Source organism: Lepisma saccharinum, chromosome 15 (assembly GCF_977018435.1).
Source record: "Lepisma saccharinum chromosome 15, izLepSacc3.1, whole genome shotgun sequence".
Taxonomy (NCBI): domain Eukaryota; kingdom Metazoa; phylum Arthropoda; class Insecta; order Zygentoma; family Lepismatidae; genus Lepisma; species Lepisma saccharinum.
Window position 1 is genome coordinate 3,042,443 of NC_139243.1, and position 27,022 is coordinate 3,069,464.

Sequence of the window (27,022 nt, forward strand, 5' to 3'; positions counted from 1 at the left end):
TCTCCCCTTCATACCTCCATGGAATAGACACGACCTCAAAGTCGCTTCTATTTCTAATCTGTGCTTCTAGGTTTGTCTCCCCAGTGGAAGGGTTGCAAGGGTATCTTTTTTTGACACCGTATACAGGTTTTCATGTTCATGCGCTTCAATGAAAAAATTGAAGAGCTACATTGTCACACCTGAGGATTCACCATGGTAAGAATAAGCTTTGTCACCCAAAGGCACGTGTACAAGGCTTACGATTGAACATTTTAGTGGCCTATGTAGAAATGTTAATGACAATTCCAAATACTAACCCGGCAACGCTGAAATATTTCCCGATGTTTTGGTTTGGACTTAGAACACGTGACTACAACGTCACAAGGGGCGCTGTCACTGAGCCTTTGCACGGAGCTCTGTCAATCTGTGGCTCTGTCACTCTGTGTTGCGTTTTGTGGTGACAGTGCAATCGAGGGTGTTGAGCTGGAATGCTTTTCTACTTCTGGGAAATGCATGGCAGTAGGTAATTGTCACTCTACATTGAAGATTTATTATTAAGATATTGTGTTATAGTTATGTGATTATATTTTGTTCCTGTTAAAACCGAATTTGTGTTGCTTTGAACGTGCTTCTTTAAGTTAGGCATTGTGCGTCGTAATGGTAATACCTGTTAAATTATCCAAGGTCACTTGTCATATGTATATAAATATATCTGCAACATGACTGCTATGTCGGGTTCGGCACACTAGAAAAAATGTTTGAATGTTGAACAAATTACGTTGTAATAATTGCAAGAAAGGCCGGCTTTTCCAATGGATGTTTTATTTTTCGATAAAAACCAAAGAAAAAATAAACCTGAAATCTTGTCTTTGGCAAGTTGCAGCTCATGTATTTCACTAGCAGTTTCAGGTAATGTCATACTTTGCTAAATAATTTTACACTGGGTAGTAGCCAGTGACGTGCGGTGACGTCGACACTTTTGGTAGCAATCAGTGGCGTGCTCAAGGGGGGTTTGTGTGGGCCAAGTATCTAAAAAATTCACGTAACCCCAACCCAATCCGAGAATATAAAAAAAACGATTTGATTTGACTATTAAGCCAGAGATCCTGGGTTCGAATCACGGCTTGGCCATGGGTATTCTTTGTGTCTGTCTCTTTATCGTATCATCTTCGCGATTAGCCACAAGTGGCGGAAAAGCGAAGTAAAATAAACCAAATCAATCAATGATTTGATTTTTGTTTCTTTGCGCTTTTTTGTCACATTTGGTTAATTGCGAAGATGATACGATAATATTAATGAAGGGCCAAATACAAAGAACACCCATGCCCAGGTCGGGGTTCGAACCTGGAACTCCTGTGGTAATTACTCCCCCCCACAGTTGGTTGATTTGATGTTTTAAGTCCACTTTATGTACAGAAACAAAACAGGTAACAAAACACACTTTCTTGTAGTATCTTCAATAATATTCATTTCGCTTTTTGAGTTCTGAGACCAACTGCCAGGTTTTTGGATATATTATTATTAGAGGCACATATTTTTGGTAAATAAAGAAGCAAAATTTCGGTACAAAAACAGAGTTGATTTCAGGTTCAAAAGCGGTAAATAAAATAAAATTTCAGTGTTATAGTGGTGAATAATCACATCAAAAGTGCTATATAAAATGACATTTTGGTTTTAAACTTGTGAATATAATCCTAAACTTGATTTAAAACCACTGATTACACAAAATAAACTTATCCCTTCTAATAGCACATTTATTTAGTTACCAGAGTGTTAAGTTTATTCCTGTGTAAAGGGGTCCATTTTTGCTTCTCAAATATTTACAGCAGAATTATTCAATTTTCCGTGAATTGAATAACTCGCAGGATACTTCAGACTTCAGAAAGTGTCATGTCTGTATATAAATGGTAAATTTCGTGTTTAAGAGTATATTTCGCATATTGCAGTTCATTTCACATTATTTCGTGACAAAACAGGGTAGAAAAATGCACCTCACACCTTTCAGAAACATGAAAAATGAACATTACAGCATGTTATTTCATATTTCGTGTTTTCGTCAAAAACGAAATTTGCATGCCTCTAATTATTATGGATAATATTTTTAAAGTCTGATTTGAAGTCCAAATTACTCTCATGAAAGGCTTATCGAAACTAGACCTACAATTGAAATTTGGATCCGAACCACCAAGGAATATGCTTCCAAAGCGAATCGACTCAAGACCCATTGAGAGAATAGGTTTTTGTTTTCTTTGTTTATTCACTCTACACTTCATGTCTAATCTTTCAATTTACTGTGGCAAAGGGAGGAATTATCGTAATGACATACAATAACAACTGATCTATTCCAGCCGTGGGCCCCTATTTGTGCAAAACAATATTCTAATCTTAAGAACATGGAAGTCAGCCTGGTTCCTGTTCACAGTACTATATATTGTATTTTTTAAAAAAAGCTTAGAATAGATTACCAGTGAGGTGAGGTAACCAACTCTATGATGCTGGAATGCACGTAGCAAATTATACAATTTTAGGCATGAGTTCTAATTAGGGCTGAGTGGCAAAACTTTGAGCCTATACTTGTAACCGATTCTCACGGTAGTGCCAAGTTTTCTGAAACCTCTGAAAATATGCAAACTATGCTAGTGTCATAGAGGCTTGGGCATTTTACATTATGCTCAGTTAATTATTACTTCACTTAACAGCAAATTGCACAAATAACAGTAATGTACTTAGATTTAAATCACAACACTGTTCGATAGTGAATATGCTTATTATTCACATTAAAAATAGTACATTAAATTACGTACCAATTACTATGATTCGAACTATATGCAAAATCGTTCTTGTTAACTACATTCATTTGTTTTTAACAACTGGTTGCTAAGCAACAAAACAGCATACTATTTCATTTCTTCCTTTTTTATATACATAAGAATTGATTATACAATTTGAAATTAGTCACAACTACAAGCTTCCCTGCGACGTAGACTAGCGCCACTGCTTCCATGCCAGGGTTGCAAATGGACCGATGCTTGAAAATTGCATAATTAAAAGTTGTTCAAAATATTGATCAATATTACTGTGTAAATGTTCTCCAATTATATGCAGCTATTTACCAAGAAATTTGCTTTAGAATATTCAAGAATTACATCAGAATATTAAAGACGTTATGTAATCACAAAACAAAATTGGTGCAAAATAAAAATAAAGATTGAATTGTCCATAATTACCAGGATAATTAAACTCCGTGAAAGTGTCGCGTGACATTTTTGCAGACCACGTGCAAGATCAAAATGCCTGAAAAATATTGGCTGATGCATCAGCTCAACCCTAGTTTTAATGTGATATATTTTCCTTTAACACTTTAAGAAAAGATTGCCACCTATCAGTCAATCACTTCTATGTTTGAATTGTTCCAGTTAATTAAGTATTCAATTACAGTTGCTTTAATAACATAGGTCATCAATCTTGGAGTATCAATTTTATACTTTCTACATTCTGTATTATTGGTAGACTTATTCAACATCAGACTTCAAAGTAGACCAACAATCAGAAAACTGTTGACCCATGAAACTAAATATCCACACACTACATTGTAGAACGAGTACATGGAAGAATATAACCTATCCTGAGATGCTCTGCTTTGCCACATTAATACAACCCTTTCAACGTAGATTTAACTTGGAAACTCACAAAATTTTATCTTTTCCTGTTTTTTTTATCTTTGTTTCATAAGATAATGTTTCTGAATGGCGGACATGCTGGTTTTCAATTTCTGAAATGCTGGATTCTAAAAGATTTACCTGACTATAAGCAAACCACAGCCATAATTCAGATTCCCCACTGAAAAATTATCCAAAGCAACAATACATCCTGATTCAGAGGGAGAATAATACTTTAAACATGATATAAATTCACAATTCCTTTCAAGAGCAGGCAACACTGTCAACCACCTTGTATTTTTGTAACCTAGCACTTGATGCCGACATACAAATAATAAGGGTTAGAAAAAACTACGTGGCATCCGGTCACCATGGTTCCTGAAAATTTCACCCAGCACTTGAATTTTCAAATCCAGTTCTAATATCAATTTTTTAATTAATTCAAGTTCACTTATGGAAGTTTGCATTACCTTTCTTTTTTTAAAAATAAATAGTACAGTATGTGTTTTTCTATGTCACCTGTATTATTAAATCAAAATAAACATGCCATTATATATTTTCCACTGTTGCTATCCGAATTTTAAAATCTTTAGCGATATGGTAGGAGTTGACCATATGTTAGAATAATGCATTGCGTAGTTATTTATGCTGTTACTGGTAGAGCCCAAGAATTAATTACATTTAATAAAATCTTGAATTAATTAATAAATTAAATTAGTTAAGTCACATTTCAAAATGTGTAACTTTATCTTAGTTGAATTCATGGCTTTCTTAGCCCATATTAGAAAAAAATACTAGGTCCTGAATTTGTTTAAATTAAAAACATTCTAACTGCTGTTTCCATACCGTTGTGAGTAATATGTGCGGTGCAACCAACACTTTTAAGACACTACCACTGTACCAGCAGAGGGGAAAATAATACCAGTACAGACTCTATCATGAGTGTGTGTGTGTCCATATTGCTGAAAGTACTCCCTTAACATTTGCATTATGTTCTACCATGGCAAACAAATGTTCAGCAATTATTAACATAACTTGGAATGTTTCCAGAAGTTTCATTTGGGGTGTTATTTTAGTTCAATAACTCTGTTCTGTGTAGTCCCCTGCCTTATAATGAAGATATTGAATAAGAATGGGATACATTTTGTAAGTTCTATGATTAATTCCATCAGTATAAACCCCAAAGCAAGAAATTCCACTCGGGCATAGGCAACAGGGACACAATGACCAGCAAACTTTGATCATTAATTGCTTCCATCTTTGTTATAGCAGGACAACTTTTTTTTTTGGGGGGGGGGAGGGGGTTGCAATGACTGAATCAAAATAAATTTCACTATTGAGTTTGGAAATTATGTCCATAGACTTTTGACTTGCATGATTTCTCTTTGTTCAACTGAAACACGTATTTTCCTAATTTATGTTATGTGACGCTCAAAATGTAGGACATTTCTAGGAAAAAGAGGGTGTCTGGTAACTCTACACATTTAGAATTGCCAAATTGTGAAGTTCAATAAACCAGACACTCTTATTCTCTCTTTTTTAGTTTATTTATTTCCAATGTACTTATATGCATATAAGAATTTGATTATAATGAATCATTTTTGCATTGGCACTATTGTGCACAAAGTTGACACCCATAAAGGAAGTGCCCACTAGTAACATGTGATAGTTTGACTAATATAATAGTGATTTTACTAAATTGCACCACTAAATTTCTGCATCCATAGTTTCAAATTATAAATATATGTGTATACACCCCATTTAATATTTTAAGATGAGTATGCTACTACAAGGAAGTTAAAGATTTAATTTGACTCGTCGAGCCCAAAACAATTTATAATTGCAAGTACAGGTATATCCAGAATTTTCCATCGGGGGTGGGAGTACATTCAGAGTGAATATGAGCATAAATTTATTCTTCATAAAAGATGACGGGGGGGATTTTAGAGGTGGTGTTAGGAGGGTCTGTGTGGATTAATCACTGATTGTTAGTATCTAACGAGCTAGCTTTTTGATTGAATATTTTTATATGCATAAGAATGTGCCTCCTATTGGCATGAAAGATCGTTCTGTCACCTTGTAATCAAGGAGTCCCAGTTTTAGTCCACAATGGAGCCACACAGCCATTCTTTTGTAACGGACGTGACACGTACACAACGTCAGAGTATTAAAAAAAAACACTAATTAAGATTTGTATCCATTTTAATCATTGAGAAAGGTTGTACTCACTGAAATGTACAGTCACAAACATTTTTATGCCAAATACTTGACTGTATTTGATTTTATCTGATATGAAAGAGGTGTAACGGACGTGACGTGGAAAACACCCTGTAATGTACATAGGGTTGGGTTTTTCATAGTTTCTGTTAATTGGACAGACAAATTAACTTGTAAATATTTGTTATAGTAATGTTAATATATGCTCTTTTAAGACTATAAAGTATGACCTGTTAAAAGTTTTGATGTCTTATTGAAAAATGTTTAACTTTGTGACGGACGTGACAAAGGATTTGTAACGGACGTGACAAAAAAGTGCATCATTTATAATGACAGTTTTTATTTGAAAAAACACTTTAATATTATGTAATACAACCTTGTACGTAATAATAATATAGTTATACATAGTTGCAAAAGTTTAATACTACAATTCTAGTGAATTAACATTAATTAGCATAAAATAAACAGGTCTGGGAAAGAGATTAGGCTACATTCTGCTAGTTATGGACTAATTCTGATTTAATAAGCAGGTTGAGTAACAAAAAGAACATTACACCTTTGTGGACACTAGGTCTATAGACTATTTATGTTTTTCTCAGCACAGGTCGTAACTTATCACTTTTCTAAAATGTTAATTCTGCTTGAAAATTGGTACAGAATTCTGTCTCCAACTTTCTTTATTTGTGGCTCAGGCAGTATTTTGATTATATCCTTAAAAAGGATAATTTTGTCACATTCATCACTGATTTTGAAAACTTTGCCTTGATTGTCATATGTTTTTAAGAAAGTTACATAAACATCACCATCTTTCACTTTGCTTTGGCAAACGGCCACATAGCGACATTCATTTTTTTTATGACTTGTGAGTTTGACCAGCACATAAACTCCTGGAAAGATTTTATCATGAGAAAAAGAATCACTGTATTGTAAAATACTCAGATTAGTTTCATTGTCATACTCCATTTCATTGTCCAAGTCATTATTTCCAAAGCTTTCTTCACTGTCAGCTTCGTCACTGTATACATCACTGTATCTTAAACGGTTTGGCAGTTTTTTACTACTTTTTTCACACTCATCAGGCTTCAAAATACACACTTTTGTCATCAGGTCACCACTAGTTTTACCAATGAGGATATTTTTGTTGTCATATGCCTGGAAATGGTGCATTGAATTGATGCCAGTTATTTCTGCAAGAATCAGCCATCTTTGGTCCAAGTGATTTTTGAAAGAATCCACTTCTGACTGAGGAACATAGAGAAGATGTATGCCTTTGCATTTTTCATCTGCTAACTTGAAAAAATCATAGGGTGAATAAACATAGCTTCTTCTTCCTTGAACTTCTCTCCATACACTTCTCTTTATTGAGCCTCCGACACCATCAACAGCCCCCTTCCCATGTCCAGAGGCAAAAAAATTCCAGTGCATCGAAACTCCAAAATCTGCTTCTGAAAAACACACACTAGACACTGTGTATCGACTTTTAAATTGCCCTGCGCAGTTATCGGAAAAAACAATGATGTGATCCACTGATGGAGCTATCTGTTTCATTTTACTTATTATTGCTTTCGTAAAAACCCAAACAGAATTCTTCGAATGAGTCAGGTCATCACTTATAACACCAAAGCTGTACACTTTGTCAGAGTGCCATATACAGCAAGTAAATATTGTCACTTGAGAGTGGCTCCAATGAGCGCTTTGAATCTCATCTTGCTGGATTAAAGAATAATTCTCTGCGAAGTCAACTTGCATTACCGCTTCGTTTTTTATACTTTCCACATTTTCTTTGCAGGATTCAAAATAAGCAGATTGAACTCGTTTTATGTAAGTATGAGTTTTGAAACCACACAACTGTGAATTTAATAATATTATTAGCCTGTGCAGTGATGTGCAATTCTCAACTAGTTGTGGTCGGTTGTCTACATTCTTCCACTCCTTCCATTTAATTTGTTTCTGTAAATCCTCTGCTTCAGGCAAGAGGGTTCTGATATCATATGTACATTCATTACACACATTAAGCATGCATTTTTTATCGTCTGTGTCACAACATACTTCATTCAACACTTCCTTGTTAGTTTTTGGAAAACAGGCTGCTACCTTAGACAGTGTTTCAGTCATAAATGTAAAATTTGCATGCTTAATGCAAACACACACTGTGTGAGGCATATCACTAACCGGGAGCACATGTTTTGGACGTAAGCTATAAAACTTACTTTTTGAAATTTGGTCATGTGGATACAGCAGTTTATATTGTTCATAGGCCTCGCCAATACCCATTACCATGTGTCTCAGTTGGTATAAACTGCGTTTACCAGTGACAGGGTCTTTCACTGATTTTACGTCTCTTTTCCCAGGTGCTTGACGACTTATTTCATTGCACTGGAGAAACTCATTCACTCTTTTAAGACAATCTGATTGAATCTTTCTTGGTCCAGTTTTCTTAGCATTCACAATATCCTTTTTTAATTCTAAACCTAAGTCTTCTCTTACCAGTTTCTTAATTATTGCTACCTTCTTAGTAGGACTGTTAGGTAATGCTTTTTTTATTCTCTTTACTGCTTTGCCAAGTGTTCTTGGACTTTTGTATGAACCAAGCTCACTCTGACCACCATTTTGAATCACCTTCTTTCTTGCTCTATACAACCTCTGTCGTTCTTTATCTTTCTGCCTTTTTTCAGCTAACAGTTTTTTATCTTTGGTCAATTCATTTTTTTCCTTCTCTCTTACTTTCCTCTTCCTCAATTTATCTTTCTCCAAATAAGCCTTCCATTGCTCTTGATTCTTTTTTCTCTCTTCTCTACATTTAGCCATTCTTGTCTTGTTGGGAGTCGGAGCCATAATCTGAAACAAAACAATAAATTTAGGGTCAAATAACCTAAAAGTAACATTTAACATAAACATTTGTTGCAATGTTGAACATTTATATTATTGTCATGCTTTTGCTATTAAGTTTCTGTTAGAATTGTCAAAAAACACATGTTGAAGTTGGTCAGCTCCAGCTGGTTTTGTTTCAAATAGATTTTAAACCTAATAAAAGGTTATTTTATTATTAAAACATGTTAAAAATAGGTACTATCGCTTCTCATTAACAGTTTAATACCATTTTATTTCTTTGTAGCATAATGGAATCTGAAGCTCTGCTATTAGTTGCACATGGTGTTTATAGTTGAGTGTTGTTAATTCAGCCTTATTAGTTCTTGTATCCATGCATTTATTAAACAACTTATAGTTTTGAGTATATAATTGCATTTTAATTTATAGAAATATTTTTTAGGTTAGGTAGGCTACCTATTTTATGAGACATTTTAGTCCTATCTTGTATTGTCTAAAAACTGAATTAAATCTCATCTCCCAACAACAAATAAATTTTGAATTACATAAATAAAGAAAATTTAGTTGCACTGTAACAGAAATATGAAAATCAGGCCAGAAATATGGACCCTGCTCTAAAAGTAATTAAATAAGAGGAAAATAAATATGAAAAACAAGCAAGAAATATAGTCTTTTTTTTGTCACGTCCGTTACACTAAAGTTTGTCACGTCCGTTACAGGATTTTCACAGGTAATGCTATTTTATACAAAACAGAAAACACTAGAAATCAATAAACAATGCACATAACCCCACTTCTACCAAGAGTCACTTACATCACATTATTAGGGTTGGTGTGATATAAACTTATTCATGTTTTTTGTAACGGACGTGACATTTGTTCTTTCCCTTCTTAATAAACAAATAAACAGCTTAATACTTACATAAATCAATAACTCTTGAGCGTAAACAATACTCCAGACATCAATATTTCTTCATATAACTGAGAAGAACAGCTCACTGGATGATTTGATTATGTTCAGCTGTTTACAAAGCAGCTGATTTTAACTAACAAGTGATCACATCTCAGTGTTCCAACTTCACTGTAGGGAAATGTGATGAAAAATAAAATTAAATAAGAAATAAATGCTTGAAATAGTTATTCCAGATTATTTGCTGCTTAGCTATGCAGTTTATATGATATTTTAAACAGTTTTCAATTTTCGCTATGAGGTGTATGTTATAAAAGAATGGCTGCACAGTGGTTCAGATCCCATACCAATATTGTATTCTTTAAAACTTCTTAAATAACCAATATTAGTAGTAAAGTATTTTTTTAACAGTTTATTAATTTACCAGGTATTGAATTCACACTTCGCACAAACGATTTTCTACACTTGTGTTTTAAATTTTAAAATATCATTAAAAGTTTTGAAAAAAAAGTGGATCTTGGACATCCCAGTGAGTCTATTCGAACACAGTGGGAAAGACAGTCCCAGATAAACCTGCATTGTTAGTCACCCTAAGTATAACTGTATTCTTGTTAAAAACAAGACATAAACAATACGAGACATTTTTAAAACTTTTTCCAAGCTTTCAACTCCATCTCAGAGTCATCATCAGGCCTGGTCGAGAGACTACAAAGAAAATGTCTTCTTTGCTGTGTCTTGTATCATGTTTGTGTGTTTTGAACAAGAATTTTGCCAACACATGATGTAAGAAGTTTTTAAATGTCCTAAAAATGTATTGTTGAGTAATAAGAGGATCTCCCCGATAGCACAGTGGTAGTGTCGTCGCCTTGTAATCAAGGGGTCCCAGGTTCAAACACCAACTCAATCGATTAATAAGAAATAATAGAAATACACTTCACGCTAGAGTAGGGCTTAGCATTGTTCACAGGTTGGCAAAGCTGCCGATTTTCTTAGCTTCACCAAAATGTATTGCTCACCAGTTCATGCCGCAAAGGTCTAGTGGGTAGGGTGTCTGGGTGCCATGCAGGAGACCTGGGTTCGATTCATGGGGGCGGGTGATCTAAGGTTGGAATTTTTTCGGCCTTGTCCCTGCATAAAGCTGCTGTAGGGTTCACCCAGCCTCAAATCATCCTGGTGGGTAGTGGTGGCCTGAGTATGGTGCTGATCGCTTCACCTCCAAAATGGTTGAGATCGTGAATGTGTGGAGCCCTACCACCACATCTGAATGTGCCTTCATGGCACGCTGCTGAATGCACTGCCTTTTACCTTTACCAGTTCATGCATGGATTACTACATAAAAACCTGCTGCAAAGTTAGGCACTGTGCCACCATAGTAAATTACATAATTTACATAGAGAGTAACTTACATGACGGCATGTCATTAATATTGTAAAGAAAGTGTAGTTTTATGTATAAATTTGTCTACATTGTTGTTTTTCTTATTTGCAGAACTGACTGAAGGCAATCTAATATGAGCAGATGCAGAAATGAAATGTAAGATCATAGTTATTTCAACAATTCAGTATTCTGTAATAGTGCCATACAAACTGTAGGAAACAAAAAGCATAGAGATGTCAAAGGATAATTTATTTGACACTTACGTTAAGGTTCTTTCTACCCACAAATGGTCTTTAACACAACAGTACATAATCCGTTTAATGGGAAGCCATCATTTGCAAATGGAAGTACCGAAGATCAGTTCCCTCCCAAATGGAGCAAAATTATGGTTTTGCAGCCAAACAGATTGCAACACATTCATTTCAAAGGTTCCAGTAAAGAGTTTTGGTGCAGCTGCTAGGTATGAAGTTCCTGTTGTTGCATTCAATTTTGTTATCAAGAACATTCTGATAAGAAATTCGTTTAATGATGTCAGGAATTTCCTCCTAGTGAAGATGAGATGTGAGAAGGTGATGGGGTTGGAGAAAAGGCACATATTGGCATCTTCGAGGAATCCGAATCTTGTGAACCGCTTACTTGCATCGGGGATCCATTTCAAATCATGTTGGTTCTCTGTTCAAATACACTGTGAATTTCGACCATGTACAAAATGTAACAATTATGGGCATGTGTTCTTACAGTGTAGAAACTTGTTGCCACAGTGCTCGGTGTGTGGAGAGTTCACCCAAACAGAGTTTTGCGACCACCCAAAGTTAAAAAATCAGAAGTTGAGAAAATATTGCTCAACTTGTTACGGTAATAACCACAGCACAGGTGATAAGTGGTGCCCAAGGTACCCAAAATATTTTCAACTGATGCCAACATTAATTCATGTTATCCCAGACTGGCTTTCACTTGGCAAAGGGATGAAACGAAAGGAGGACAATGTATCAAGTTCTCCTGCGAAGAAAGCAAGTATCGGGGCTAGCCATACGATAACATCTTCAGCAGTCAAATCTTCGCACCAACCTCAGTGCAAAGTAATTGCAGTTTCTGAAACACCAAAAGGACAAAACAAATCAGTTGGCTTTAATGCTTCGTTTGCTAGTGAGTTATGTTTGGAGGGTAGCCCAGACGGAAGTAAAAGCACTTCCAGTGAAATGTGTGTGCCAGTATACCCTCCCAAGGACCAGACCAGTCTTACAGAGGAAGATAACCAGTGTGAGAAAGAAAAAAAGAAAACTTCCCAGATATCATCAGAAACAAACATTGTCCAAGTCATATCGAAACATGTACATGATGAAATTGAGATCAGTGACAGTTCTGGACAAAAACTGTGTGAAGAAAGTGATGTAGCAGGAAAACCTGTGGCAAATTACTTCATAAATTTGTTATTTGTAATCTTAAATCATACATTCAAGTACTTTGAGGAAAAAGATATGTCTAAATCCAATCAAATAGCTTACAATAACATGAAAGATCTGTATCTAGCTATAACAAACAGTTCCTTGAGTTACATTCTGAACTATGATCTGTATAAAGAAATTCCTAGCAGTTCCATATTGCAAGAAGTTTGCATAGGTTGCAATAAGCTATCAGAAATCTTACGTGATGGTCATACAGGAGACAAAAAGATGAGTATTTGTGCTGGAATGAAGTCAGATTCTGTCAACAAAGATTTGTTACAGGAGAACCAGAAAGAATGTTACAAGGATGTTGATGTGCTTCAGGGTGTTGTGAAGATTGACAAAGGTACACTGACTGACATAAACCCCATCACGGACTCTTATACACAGACAACCGTTAAAGTCGTGAAAAACCGTGACATGCAGACAGATGAGGAGGTTAGTTCCAGAACTGAAACCAGAGATGTTAGCACTCAAATTGAAGATGATTTTATGGATGCTCAGATCGGTGTAAAGACCGACAAGTGTACACTGACTGACATGAATCAAGTGTTAGTTTCAGATGCTTGTACACAGGTAATTATACCCTTGAAAGACATCGACGTGCAGACGGATGATAAGATTGATTCAAGAACTGAAACCAAAAATGTTAGCACCGTCATCGAAGATGATTTTATGGGTCTGCAGCCTGGAGAAAAGGCTGACAAATGTACACTGACTGACATGGATCAAGTGTTAGTTTCAGATGCTTGTACACAGGTAATTATACCCTTGAAACACATTGATGTGCAGACGGATGATAAGATTGATTCAAGAACTGAAGCCAAAGATGTAAGTGAAGCAAGCACTGAAAGTGAAACTGATTGCATTGAAATGTTTCCAAATACAGCGCAAGAAAGTAATGATTTTGTAGATACATGCACCACAGAGAACAAAAGTATTGTGAATGGAACAAGATTCCCCCGTAAAGCCAAGGATGGTTGTAGATATAAGGAAACAGTTTCTCGATACCGAAAGAATAAGAAGAAAAGTTCACGCAAGAATTCAAGAAGTGGTACAGAGGAGCTCACTGGAACCGAGAAGAATGTGTGTGCACCTGAAAATAGTTCAAAAGGGAGAAAGAAAGGTATCGGGAAAAAGACGTCTGTCAGACTTCCAGAACAGGTGATTGACAACGAGCTCATGCCAGTGCTTCAACCGCAAGTGGACAATACAAACGTACACGATACAGGAGCCCACTGTTCTCACAGTAGAAGTGCAGGAGAACATTCTGCAAAGAGTTCAAAAGAAGATCTAGCTTCTCAGACTGCTGCAAAGGAGCAACGTGAAGTACCATCTACTACTCTAGACTGCAAACCCAGTACGTCAGGCTACAATACAGGGGAAAGGGATCAAGAAAGCAGTTATCAAGAGATAGCAATAATGCTTAGATATGGCCCCAGGTATCATAGAATATTAAATAATACTGTTAGCAAGAAATTAAAAGTTTGGACAAGAGCACTCTCTACTTTCATCATAGATATTCTCGCAGAAGCTTCCCTAGAGTTCAATAATAATGATCCTGAGGGAATAGTGCACTCCACCATGATAAAAAGATTTGAAGACTTGAAGCAATCATTATTGGAAACCATTACATCAGAATTGCAGACAGAACAGATTGAAGATAGCGATTCCTCGTCGGATTAAGTCTTGTATGATTGTACATGTTTAGACATAAGTACAGTTTCTCTTAGAAATTCATATGGAGTTAGCATGATCAAATTTGTCTATGGGTGTACCTGAACTGATATTTTTTTAATTTTTACACACCTTGAAGTTACATGCATTCACGTATGTGATATTGAATTGACTAGAAATATCGTCAGTTATATGTATAACACATGATGACCAATTATCAGAACACAAACCCATTTTGTGCATTCATCCTTAAATGTTAAACGTATATGTAGGAGAGAAGGTCTCAAGGCATTCAAATTTATTTTTATATATAATACCTGAACTTCTTGTCATATTTACATTGAGATGTATGGCCAATACATAATTATGGATTTTTTTGTCTCTTCATCTGTGATACAATGAAAAAAGCTACTGGGCATACATTTGTTATAGTACAAATACATCACTCTTGATGAAAGTAGATCCCATGATAAATAGTGATCTACAAAGCCAAAAGTTAAATTTCTAATGTATGTTTTTATTATTACATTGTACTTTTTTTAATGTTTGTAAAAAACAGTGATGCATTCCTTTGAAGTTTTTGTTGTTGATACAAAAAGAGTATTAATCGATAGATGAGATAATGAAATACCTCTACAGCTACAAAAATATTTGTAACTACCGAAGTTTTTCTTTTCCATTCAGTACCTGATAATTTATGTAAAATAAGAATTTCTCATTTCAGAGCTCTAGTTATCCTCAGACACTTTGTAAACGTATGTGGTGTTAGATCACAAGAAAAACAATCCAGTTGGAAAAAAGGTTACTTTGGGCAATCTAAAATTGAATTTTGTGAGAATTGACAATAGGGCTGAGATGATAACACTTTAAACACAATTTGATACCTGTCGTTACAGACGATTGAATGTTGTAACAATTTAAAGAATGTATACAATTTATACATCAAAGTAGACTTGTTAAATATTGACAGGTTCAGATATGAAATAATCATGAATTCAAAATAGCTTTCATTTAGTGAAATCCACTTTGGTTGAATGATATTCATACAAACTGTATGATCATTTCTAGTATACTCAAATATTCTGTGCAAGTGTTGTGTGGCATTTTACAGAACTTGAAAGTGACCTACAGTTCAGAAAAGTTTTTGATTTGAATCATTAATAAATTTCCCGATAGTGTGCATATTGTGTGTCATCATTGACAAATATTAACAGGAAATAAATTCATTTTTTTGGTAAAGAAATTTGCATGTCCCCCCCCACCAAAAAGGTTACCAGTAAATTTACAATGCTTTTGCGTAAAATATTCAGTTTTTCAAGTGGCAAAATAATAATGTGAGATAATAGGTGGCTGCATCTTCTGCAGTAATTATTAGAGGAGCTTTGTTTTGAAGTAGGTTTGAGAGAAAATAAAATATGATAGTAGTGTGGTTGTTTGTGCAGTCAATGTGCAATATAAGATGTGAATTTGTGAACTGCTGAGGGAAAACTAGAAGTGTGAAATGTTGGTAAATTCATACAAGATTGTGATAGTTAAATGTTCAGTATTTTTGTTATAGATATAAGACTGTTCCCAAGAATTGTTACAATATTAAAAATATTTTTGAACAAGCTCAGTATTAGTTTTGTGTAATCATACTCGGTTTTCTGTACAGTGGGACCCATGAGTATTACTGTGCAAATTGTCCATCACCATGTTCATGCACTTTTTTTGACCAAATAAGAACTTCAAGAATTAAAGAAAACTCAAAACAAGCTGTTGACAACTTCTGCACCAGCATACATAAAAATCCATCTCTTAAAAACACCCAGGATTTAAGGAAATAATTTATGAAAATAGTCATGGACAATTGCACATTAATAGTCATGGATCCCACTGTACAGTACTGAAGAAAAGTAATTCCCACTGTACAGTGGGATCCATGAGTATTACCGTGCAAATTGTCCATGACTATTTTCATTAATTTTTCTCTTACATCCTATGTGTTTTAAAAGATGGATTTTTATGTATGCTGGTGCAGAAGTTGTCAACAGTTTGCTATGAGTTTTCTTTAAATTCCTGAAGCTCTTATTGGGTCAAATAAAGTGCACGAACATGGTGATGGACAATTTACATGGTAATACTCATGGATCCCACTGTAGTGTGTAGTTGTGTTATATATAAATTTAGCATTGAAATGCAACTTTCCATATCATAACTTTGATATTGCCTCATTATTGTGTGATGCAAACTGAAGAAAAGTAATTCACAAGTGTACTGAACAAATTGTAACAAATTAATGCATGAAAATTCTTTATTTAATTTAACAAATAGTGAGAAATATTGTGTTTATATCACTTTGTATGCAGTTTTTATAGTCATGTAGGTGTAGATTTTTAACATGTGATATTTTTTTTGTTAATGCGTTGTTATATGCAGTTTAGAGAAAATGTATTGAATTCTATGCGAGGTTCCTTCCTTGTTTATGAATTTTACTTATGTGATATTTGCACTCTTACAATCATGTTCCTAGTACATATAGTTTGTACCCATGTTGTATCTTTAACATTTGATGTTATTCCTTAAATTTAAGTACAAAGACATTTTTTTTACTTGAGCAAATGTAAATAGCAATCATTGATATATCCTGTAAAAGGAATTCTTAGGAAACAAATGAAAGAGTTCATTTTGTAACCTGAGTGTTTTGTATTTCAATTGGGACTTGTTTTGCATATCTGTAATACATGTTTGAAAATTTTTTGTAATATAGTATATAGAAATGAATTATGTTGATATCATTTTACATTGGTACTAAATATTGCATATATTCTTGATATTTAATGCATTTCTATAATTATACATGTGCCAAGTGAAACTATTGTAATATTTGGAAGCCACAAGGCAAATAGTGAGAACTCTTGTCATTACATTAAAGTATTAGGCAAGTCCAGTGAGATCTGGATTTTTTAATAAACATTTAGATGTTACAGTAGATGGAATTGTTTGAAATAGGAGGAATATTAGCAATAGTATATTTTTTGCCTGTGATATGGATTTGATAGTCTGGTCATTTGTATATAAATTATTCATAATAGTATTTTACTAAATATATATTCAAAATAGATTTATTTTTGCAATAATCAGACAAACATGGGTGTTTGTCAATTCTAGATTGGAAGAATATGTGAGCTTCGAATATTTGAAAATTCATACAATATACTGTTGGTATATGCAGTACTAACTTTATATATGAGGGGTTCAAAGCACAAATGGTGTAGCTCCGTTCAATGCAGTTTTGAGAAAAAGGTACATTTAGATAACTTACTACTATGGTTAGCTGTTAGAGTACAGACATAGTGTTGCCTCTATGAGCAAGAATTTGAAACTTGGGAGATACTTCTAGCACTGAAATGTCAATACTTCACAGTTCTACATTATACATGGAACTATATTTCCACGAAAATTGGAGTTCCACCACTTGCATTCTGAACCCCTCATGTGTGTGTTGATTTTGCTCATCTATATAATTTTTTTTTTATTGTACGCCATACTAGGAATCATGGGAAATTTTATAGTTTGTGTGAGGAGAGGTTTGCTTATGAATTGTATTGAGTTTAAAAATTAATTTGAAGACCATTTTACTTGCTTTAAGTCTGTTATTGATATTATTACTCCCATGGTTCATGACTTAATCATTTATAAAGTTACCAGTATAAAGTGTATTCTATAAAGTTGTGTATGTATGGGCCTTTTAAATCTACTTAAAAATGCAATGAGATTACTATGCGCAAAACATGATTTGTTTGATTCTATTGTACATACCCTTTAATGAATTGAAACATTGTAAGTAAATGTTATCTTTATCAAATTTACGCAAATAGCAACATTATTTTGTTCAATACTTATTTGAATATATACTATGTAACATATATTTTATATGAATCCTGAAAAGTACAAAACAGATGTGATATGATTTAAAGGAAAACTCAAGGTCACATGACATGCATCTTACCTTGTGTGATACCTTTGGCAGCTGGTTGTATGTTTTTGAATAGTTCTTTAAAAACCTAATAGGTACAACAGAGTTGGCTTATACTTTTAAGTAATGATTTTTTAAAGAGTACAAATGTATCTTAACTGTGCAGTATTGGTATTCCACAGTACTCATATTTTTATTCATGTAGTGCAGTAAATACATTACTTTTGATTTCAATGTTTTAAGTTCAAGCTAATTTTGAAATTGAAGTATTACTTTATATAGTAATGCAAATTTTGAGAGATCATTGTTTTTATTCACTTATGTAGCATTTTGTAAGATTGAAGGAAAATTCAATAAAATTAATTTTAAGCAGATATTTGAAATTTTTAATACCAGATGAGAGAAATCATTGAGTTTTAATGTATATGTAATGTATATAATATGTTATCATTATCTCATGATTACACATGCACAAAACCAAGATTGTGCATTTTCTTCAATGTAGAAAAGTGACATCAAGCATAATACTAGGTATATTTTAAAAGAATCGAAGTTGCATAGGGGCATTCCATGTCAAAGTGCTATTTTTAAATCACACTTCTTAAAATTAAATGCAATGCTGAAACTTGTGACTGAATAATCTAAAATTGTCATTTTGATAAACATTCAAATAGTATACTTAATTAATGTAGAAGGTATTTTACATATTGTTCGTTTAACTTCTTGATTTACTTTTTACATTGTTTCACCCATGACACCAAAAAACAATGAATTTCTCCTTCAACTCCACTAGAATCTCTTTGTTATAAATCATTTGAAAATTTACGGATATTAAAATCAATTTCTTAGTAAGTAAAGAGGCAGTGTTTTATCAGTCTCACCCGTAACACAAAATTGTTCACTTATAGCTGTAAATCTGGGAAAGTATTCTAATGGTATTAATACTTAATCAACAGAGTTTAGTTTCGTAATTCATTGCACAGAAACTGCAAGAAAAATGTTGCTTAACTTTTGATTGATTGATTTAGTTTATTTTACTTCGCGTTTTGTGCCTCTTGGCTAATTTGCGAAGATGGGGATGAGTGATGAAATTGATGAATGGACATTCACAAACAACCAAGCCCGACCGGGATTCGAACCTGGGACCCTTGGCATCGCAGCGTGATGTGCTAACCACTCTGCCACAGGGTCGGGCAAATGTTACTTAACTATCAGTAGAATAGTTACTTTAATATATAAAAAAAATATTGTCTGGGCATCCCACCCATGACAATGGAATATCCCATAGATCCTTCAATTACAGTGCTGCTGAAATTTTGGCCTGTTTCAAACAAATCTTTTCTTGAATTTCTCTCCTGTAAAAAAATGTTACCTATTCAGATTTTGAAATATTAACTTGTTCAGAATTCCACCTAGAGCATTCACATGGATTCTTTTCACTATTGTCGACACATGTGTAATAGTTCTGTAGTGCCCTAAGCCTATTTTCTAACATAGCAAACCACATGATTAGGGGTCAGGACTTTTATGTTGTAAAATATTTTTCATTTGGCATTGGATCGAATACAGGGGTGATATCATCATGCATCTGATGAAAATCAGCCGAAATAGGCAGACTCGATAAGGGATATTTTGACATATTTCTGTACAATTTCATATTTGTTTTGCATGTAATCTGCCTCTTATCGCAGTGGTCTTCTCTCCTTGATGCACTTTCCAGCTCAAACCCTCCCGTTTCACCTAATTGTTGTGTAAATGGGAGATATAGGCGACGTGATTGGTCACTTGTAGGGTTGCCTTTCCTACTCATTACCGCAGGCACTCAAAACAGCCAATCAGGTGGAGGCAGTCTTTTTCTGTGCTCAACTACTGTTGGAGGCTGGGAATAATGTCGGCCCTGTTTTAACAACTGAATGATCTTGCAACTAGGATTCTGTCCAAAAACAGCCTGCATCTTTGGTGTACTACACCCAGTGTGGTATTGTAGGGGGGAATTCCCCTCTCTGGATACTTGTGTCCCCATCTCTGTTTGGTAAATTTTATCCCTGGGGGGGAAACAAGAAATTATTGGCAATTTTGTTACTTTTCCCCACTTTATCATTCAATTGCAACATTTTCTGTCAGACAACTGGAAGCTCCATTAGGCGAACACAGATGTGGCCACAAGCACTGCTCTATTCCTGGAACTGTCAAAGAAGTGGCCAGGGTTGAAGACCTTTCCTTTTCTTTGTCCACGGAATTTGGCAGGAAAATGCATGTAAACGTTACAAATTAGAGTGCGCGTGAAATCTCCTGCATATGGCCTTGAACGGCTGAACAGCACCAGCAAATCACAGACGTGCGGCGTTGCCTAGTTCCGTGCTCTCCTCAACCATGCTGTCTCTTTACCATGTGAGATTTCGACATGGCACCGCTGCAGTGTGCTGCTATTGGCTATCGCCACATGCAGGAGATTTGACGCGCACTCTAGTTGCCACGTTACTCGAACTTGTCACGTCAGAACGTGTATGAATGGAATGATTACACGAAGATAGCCTACATGGAATTTTTGACATGAGCGCGATAGTCCTTTACGAAGTCATTTTTTAAAGAACAGTATACTTTTTTTAATAATGAGCTATACTTCTTTGTGAAGATAGAATTTTAGCATGGGTGGTTATTCCATGGAATGAAGGGAATGAGTCATTCTCTTACAAAGTAGAAGTATGAACTGCGTTTCTGTGGTCAATTTATTTTTACCGCAGTTTCATTCAAACTATTCTTATGTAGTCGTATATCTACTTGTAAGGGCTATTGTAAAAACCGTGAGATGTGTGTCCTCGTCGTAGCAGATGACCATCAGTGTCAGTGTCGCTCACCCTCGGCAAAGGGAAGGGAGCATTCAGCATTCTTCGTAGATCTTTGGCGTAGGAAACGCATGACCTCCACTCATTCCAGTCTCTCAGTTTTTCTCGAACTAAATCTGCCTAAAATAAATTATTTTGCTATATATTTTCTTCATTTACAGCGAATTTTGTGTTGTCAGTTATCCCAGTAAATTTCATGTGCGTAATTTCTGGAATTTGTATGAAAAACATAGGTTTAAAAATCATACTCAACAGTTGACCAAATCAGTACGGTTCAATTGACTCGTAGGGAATGAATCCACAGAACTCATTCTGGTTCTTGTGGCAGCTAGGTGCAGGGAAAGAGTAGGTGGGTGCTGTTAACACTCTTCGTCCAGGGCTTGAGATCAAAAAATTATGAAGAGAAGAGAGGGGTTATTTCATGTGGTAGATCAATGTCCATCCAATTTAGACTCTACCTGGTGTAATAGAGGAAAAAGTGTTCGACATTTTAATCCAGACTAATGTTTAATAATAGGTGGTTGCAGAAGAGCATTAAATCTCTACTGTTGATTTTGGGTCCAATTTTCAAATGAGTTCTGCTCCTAATCCCACTTCATGCATAGACAGGCTAATCGGGGTTGGACCTACAGTTTAAACTGGGATCTGAACCTTTGTGCCTCCACCGGGTATCGATGGAGGCACACAATTAGTTGATAAAAAGAAAGCAAAAAAAATTTCTGAAGACATTTTCTATTCTTGGAAATTAAGTTATGATCAACATTTGACATGGCTCATCACAGAAATGAACTAAGTGTTGCTTATTCCTCAGATTAATATATCTCGATGGTAGTACAAAACCCTTTGTTTTACTTGAAGAAAGCTTTTTGAATTTTTCAAGTTAAGTTGGTTTAAACAATTCCCGTGTCTAGTGCTAGAGCTGAACGAACTTTTCATCATTTCACCAAATTCACAGTTAATGTAGAAATACTAGGGGTATGCAGGACAGAATTTTTCAGGGCGGGATGGGAAAAATTCGCAATTTCCAGACAAAGTCAGGAAATTTTCGAAATTTCCCGAAGCTCTGGAAATATTGAATTCTACACGTCATTTTCATTTTAAGTGATTGTTTTTGCATTTCTGGACAAAAAACTAACACTTTCCGATAAGTTCCAGAAACTTACAATGCAGAAAACGTCGAGAATTAACGACTTTTTAAAATTACCATTCGGTATTTCCTGACTTTTCGGGATCCCGCACACCCGTAAGACATACCCAAGGACAGTAACTGAGAAGCTGCTAAAACTGAAAAGAAAATGCAGAAGAAGAATTCTACAATCTAGTGATATAAGAATTCATAAAGAAGGCGTTAACAATAATAATAATAATAATAAGGCTTTTTAAAATTTCTTACGATATGTGCTTCCCTTGCTGTAAGTCACAGACCGCCCCTGAATTTTAGAGGAAAAAGTGAGCATTACGAGTTGCAGACTCTGCAATATCAGGAATCCACCTTCAAAATGAACAAAAACTGGTAGCAGTGAAGGCTGTGTTGATCAAAGGATCGGTTCTGAAAATTTGCAAGTGCATCTACACAAGAAGGCAGTAGTAGTAGTAAAGTGTTGAGTTTCTTTGTTGGATGCCCATGAAAAATTTAACAAATGTAAAATTACATGGCCATGGATTGATGGCTTGATGTAACTAGTGGTGAAGTTACATATACATTATCTTTCATTGCCCACCTAACAAATTTTCAGAATTAACAAACTAATAGAACTTGTTAAGCTCCTGGAACCTGAGAAGCAAGTTAATGAGTAATTTTTATGATTTCGCAAATTTAACAGTAATTTAGCAAAGTAGTCTTGGGGGCTATTTTTATGTGGTAGAAAACTTTTTGATTCTGCCTCCAAAAAGCTATGCCCAAGTTAGATTCAGATCCCCGAAAGTTAGGTTCCAGACTAGATTTTTGGGAGTGGGTGTCAAAATCTCACTTTAAAAACTGTAGGCAAAGTCCCGATTAGCTGTTCTGATCATAAAGTGGATTTGACCATTTCTTTATCAAGATACACATTTAAATAGGCAACTTTACATCAATTATTAAAAATATGTTTTGTTCAAAGCTATTTTTTGTAAAAGATGAGTGACATAAAACGAAGTGTGGAGTGACCCCATTTACCAATTAAAATTGTCTAGATACCTCCCAGCAACACCTCTCCTCTAACGGCTACAAAGGTAGGTAGGCACGCATACATACATAGATACACACACACATACGTATATAATACATGCAATGGCGCAGTGGTAGCATCGTCACCTTGCAATCAAGGTATCCCAGGTTCGATACCCGTTGGAGGCACAGAGGGGTTCATTCCCACTTTAAAACTGTAGGTCCAGTCCTGATTAGCTTTACTGTGCATAAAGTGAACTTAAAACACCAAATCAACCCACCAATATATTTAATCGTGGCACACAACAATATATAATGATATAATATATTCATGATGTCTCTAGACAGTCGTAGAATCCCCCCCCCTGAAATTTCTTAAATACCACACTGACTACATCTACAGTCCCTTTAATTGCCTGGGAAGTACAGCGTTTAACAACGGAGAACATCTCATCCAGTCAGTTCGCTCCACATTTTTCCAATTTCATGATGCGAGCTGGAAGATGGCTGAAATTTGCACAGACGCTGACACCCCTTGGTTCTTTTGCCGCTCAGATTTGTTAAAGGGTCTCAAACGTTTCTGGTGGAAATTATTATTTTTAAAGCGAATGGTTTAAATGGTGCTTTTCTAAACAAAATCGATATTTTAGGAATTTATAGTTAATTTAGGCATTTATAGGAATTTATAGTTAATTTAGGCATTTTTAGGTCGTATGAAATTTCAGTAGAGAGATGCTGTGTAGATGAAACACAAAGATCTCCAAATAGCATACGTCTTGGATGTAGCAAAAAAAAAAAAAAATAGGTAGGTATGGATCTATAAATCCGTTCCCTAATGCTAAGCAATTTGTAGGAAAAAATGTGTCATGTATCCTATAACATTTGACAACTTTTTATGAAAAAGGGCAAGATTGGGCAAAAACAATTTTTGGATCTTGAAACTAGAAACATTATCCTAACATAAGATGGTTTAATCTTAACTTGAGCTTGTTTGAGTTGTTTTATTACTCTATGGGAATTACTCTAGAGGTTTCCAAACTTTTTTCGTTTCCTGATGCCCTTAGGGTTCCATATTTTTTCTGCAGCACCCAATTCAGAATGTAGGCCTAACTAACCCTTGCAACGCTCAGTTAGTGTGGTTAGGCTGCTTGCCTTAAGTTAAAAAATAAACACATATTTCAAATTCAGAAACATTTTATATGTAAAAAGTACTATTGTAAATAAGCACAGGGCGCCGTGGTGCACATTTTGGGAACTAACTTGAGTTCCGGCTCATTAACAATACAATACTTGATTAAACCAGATTACAAAAGTATCTCCTTAAAACTAAAGCGTAAATGTTACAAAAACTAAGATTCAAACTGCAATTGGTATCCGGTAGATGTTTACTATAAAAAACTAAGAAAGATCACATCATCATGACACTTCAAGAGTTTCTAGCAGACTGAAGCCAGTAAGCTTCCCAATTATGATACATGTCCTGTGTGTCATACATGCACTACAGAAGAGTTGGTTTTTAAGTTCTCTTTATGCACAGTAAGGCTAATTGGGACTGGACCCCCAGTTTAAAGTGGGATCCGAACCAATATGTGCACCCACTGGTATCGAACCTAGGACCCAGACACAACAAAAGAGTATGTGCAACAATCCATGCTTTGTATCTGCATGTATGGGAAGATACTTTTTGTTAAATCACCAAGAATTGGCATGTTTAAACAAAATAATCTCAATATTCTGCTTTTTTTTTTTTTGAAGCTTTTGCATCTGTCATGAATGTCAAACATTCAAGATTTATTTAAAGATGGATGTTTACAAAACAATTTGGGGTTCCTATATGCAAATCTAAGCTTTTTGTGTGGTGTGATAGAAAAACTGGAAACTTCCACATAACTGCTTTACGATATACTGAAGGATGTGCAGTTGCAAGGAGATTGAACTCACTAACAGGGACACACGCCAGTGCTGAAAGACAAATTATGTGTTCGAAATAAATACAGGATACCAAATATTGTGTACAGTGAGTTGGTGTTTTAAGTCTACTTTATGCACAGCAAGGCTAATCAGGACTGCACCTACAGTTTAAAGTGGGATCCACTGGGAATCAAACCCGGGTCCCCTTGATTACAAGGTGACGATGCTACCACTGCACCATCGAGGAGGTCAAAGGACAATTTGGATATGTGCTTTGTTGTGCATGTAATCAACAGAATGAACCAAGCAACTAATGTTCTGCCGTCACTGGTAAAAAAAGGTAAAAAAAAAAGGTAAAGTGCTCCCCTGTGCATAGCACCACACCATGAAGTATAGGGGTGTGGGGGTAATGCCCCACACTTTCTTGATCCGGTCGTGAGTGGGGGTGATGTGATCAGCATCACGCCCCTGACCGCCTTTACCCCCCAGGGTTTCACCCAGGTACCCATGTTATTCGACGCTGGGTGGGTGCCGGGGCCGCTTCCATCGTTAGAAAAGTTCCCGGATTTGAACCGGCCGGGGATTGAACCCAGGACCTTTAGCATGGTAGTCAGACGAGTTACCGACTGAGCCACCGCGGCCATACTGTCACTGGTAAGTATGTTTATTTGTTTTGACAGAATTTTCAGGGAAAATGACATGTACCCTTCAAATATAGAATAAATGAATATTGAATTTTCATTTTGACAGTTGCTTGTAAATAGAATATAAAGTACATGACAATTTAAGAAATTAGAAACAAGTGCATAATATCACAACAAATGCTACATTCAATGTCTAGTTTTTCTTTTTTTGCCTTCCTAAATTCCACATCACATGTAAACATTCAAAGGCCTTTTTTTTTTTTTTGTGTCATGTGTTTTCCCTTTAGTGTAGAGCATATGTACGGAAGTGACATCTCTCATCTACAGGAATATAGAATTACATTATGAAGTAAAAATAGGCTTGTATTTTCGAAAATAATAGAATGTCTCCCCCTCCCCATGCAACATAATGTTAAGGTTCTGTTCACCATTATTTTATCAAAAATTTATTGATTTTAATCCTGCCAATAATACTCCTAACTAACTCCCTAGCCTTCTTAAACCCGAAGGTTCATGGCTGCAGCAACACAGGCCTTCCAGCTGTCCCTATCTTGAGCAAGATCTATATACTCTTTTCCATCCCTACCGATTTCCTTTAGGCTCTTCCTCCATCTTCGTCTTGGCCTTCCTACAGGTCTCTTACCATCAGGTTTCCCAACAAGAATCCTGTAAATTCCTCTTTCCTCTCCCATTCGTGCCACATGGCCTGCCCACCTAAGTCTTCTTGATTTAATTATTCTAATAATATCTGGACATGAATACAAATTATGTAACCTTCTCCACTCACCTGTCTCCTCATCCCTTTTAGGTCCAAATATTTTCCTAAGGATCTTATTTTCAAATACTCTCAATTTATGTTCCTCTTTCAATGTAAGGGACCAAGTTTCACACCCATGTAATACTACAGGCAAAATTACTGTTTTGTATATTTTAACTTTTAGTTTCTTAGATATTAAACGAGAAGACAAAAGTTTATGAAGAGAGAAGTAACATGCATTTCCTGAATTAAGCCTACTTTTTATTTCCTCTTTAATATAATTTTCATTTGTTAATATTACTCCTAAGTAATATTAACAAATAAAGTAAGCCGCGGTGGCTCAGTCGGTAACGCGTCTGACTACCATGCTAAAGGTCCCGGGTTCGATCCCCGGTCGGTTCAAATCCGGGAACTTTTCTAACGATGGAAGCGGCCCCGGCGCCAACCCAGCATCGAATAACATGGGTACCTGGGGGAAACCCTGGGGGGGTAAAGGCGGTCAGTGGCGTGATGCTGATCACATCACCCCCACTCACGACCGGATCAAGAAAGTGTGGGGCGTTACCCCCACACCCCCTATACGCCTTCATGGCGTGGTGCTATGCACAGGGGAGCACTTTACCTTTACCTTTTTACTCCTAAGTATTTGAATTTGGAAACTGGTTCAA

The 27,022-nt window shown here is 35.5% G+C and overlaps 1 protein-coding gene across 1 annotated transcript; it reads left to right on the forward strand.

Moving 5' to 3' along the window:
• Positions 1–452: 452 nt before the first annotated feature.
• On the forward strand, positions 453–15,957 carry LOC145999536 (uncharacterized). The gene is made up of 2 exons (XM_083136520.1): positions 453–502; positions 11,082–15,957. The coding sequence occupies exon 2, from the start codon at positions 11,204–11,206 to the stop codon at positions 14,099–14,101; it is 2,898 nt and encodes a 965-aa protein (XP_082992646.1). The 5' UTR covers positions 453–502; positions 11,082–11,203; the 3' UTR covers positions 14,102–15,957.
• The last annotated feature ends 11,065 nt before the right edge of the window (positions 15,958–27,022 follow it).

Bases quoted from the DNA above. Each gene is read 5' to 3' on its own strand.
- LOC145999536 (XM_083136520.1), top strand. From the start codon at position 11,204: ATGTCAAAGGATAATTTATTTGACACTTACGTTAAGGTTCTTTCTACC.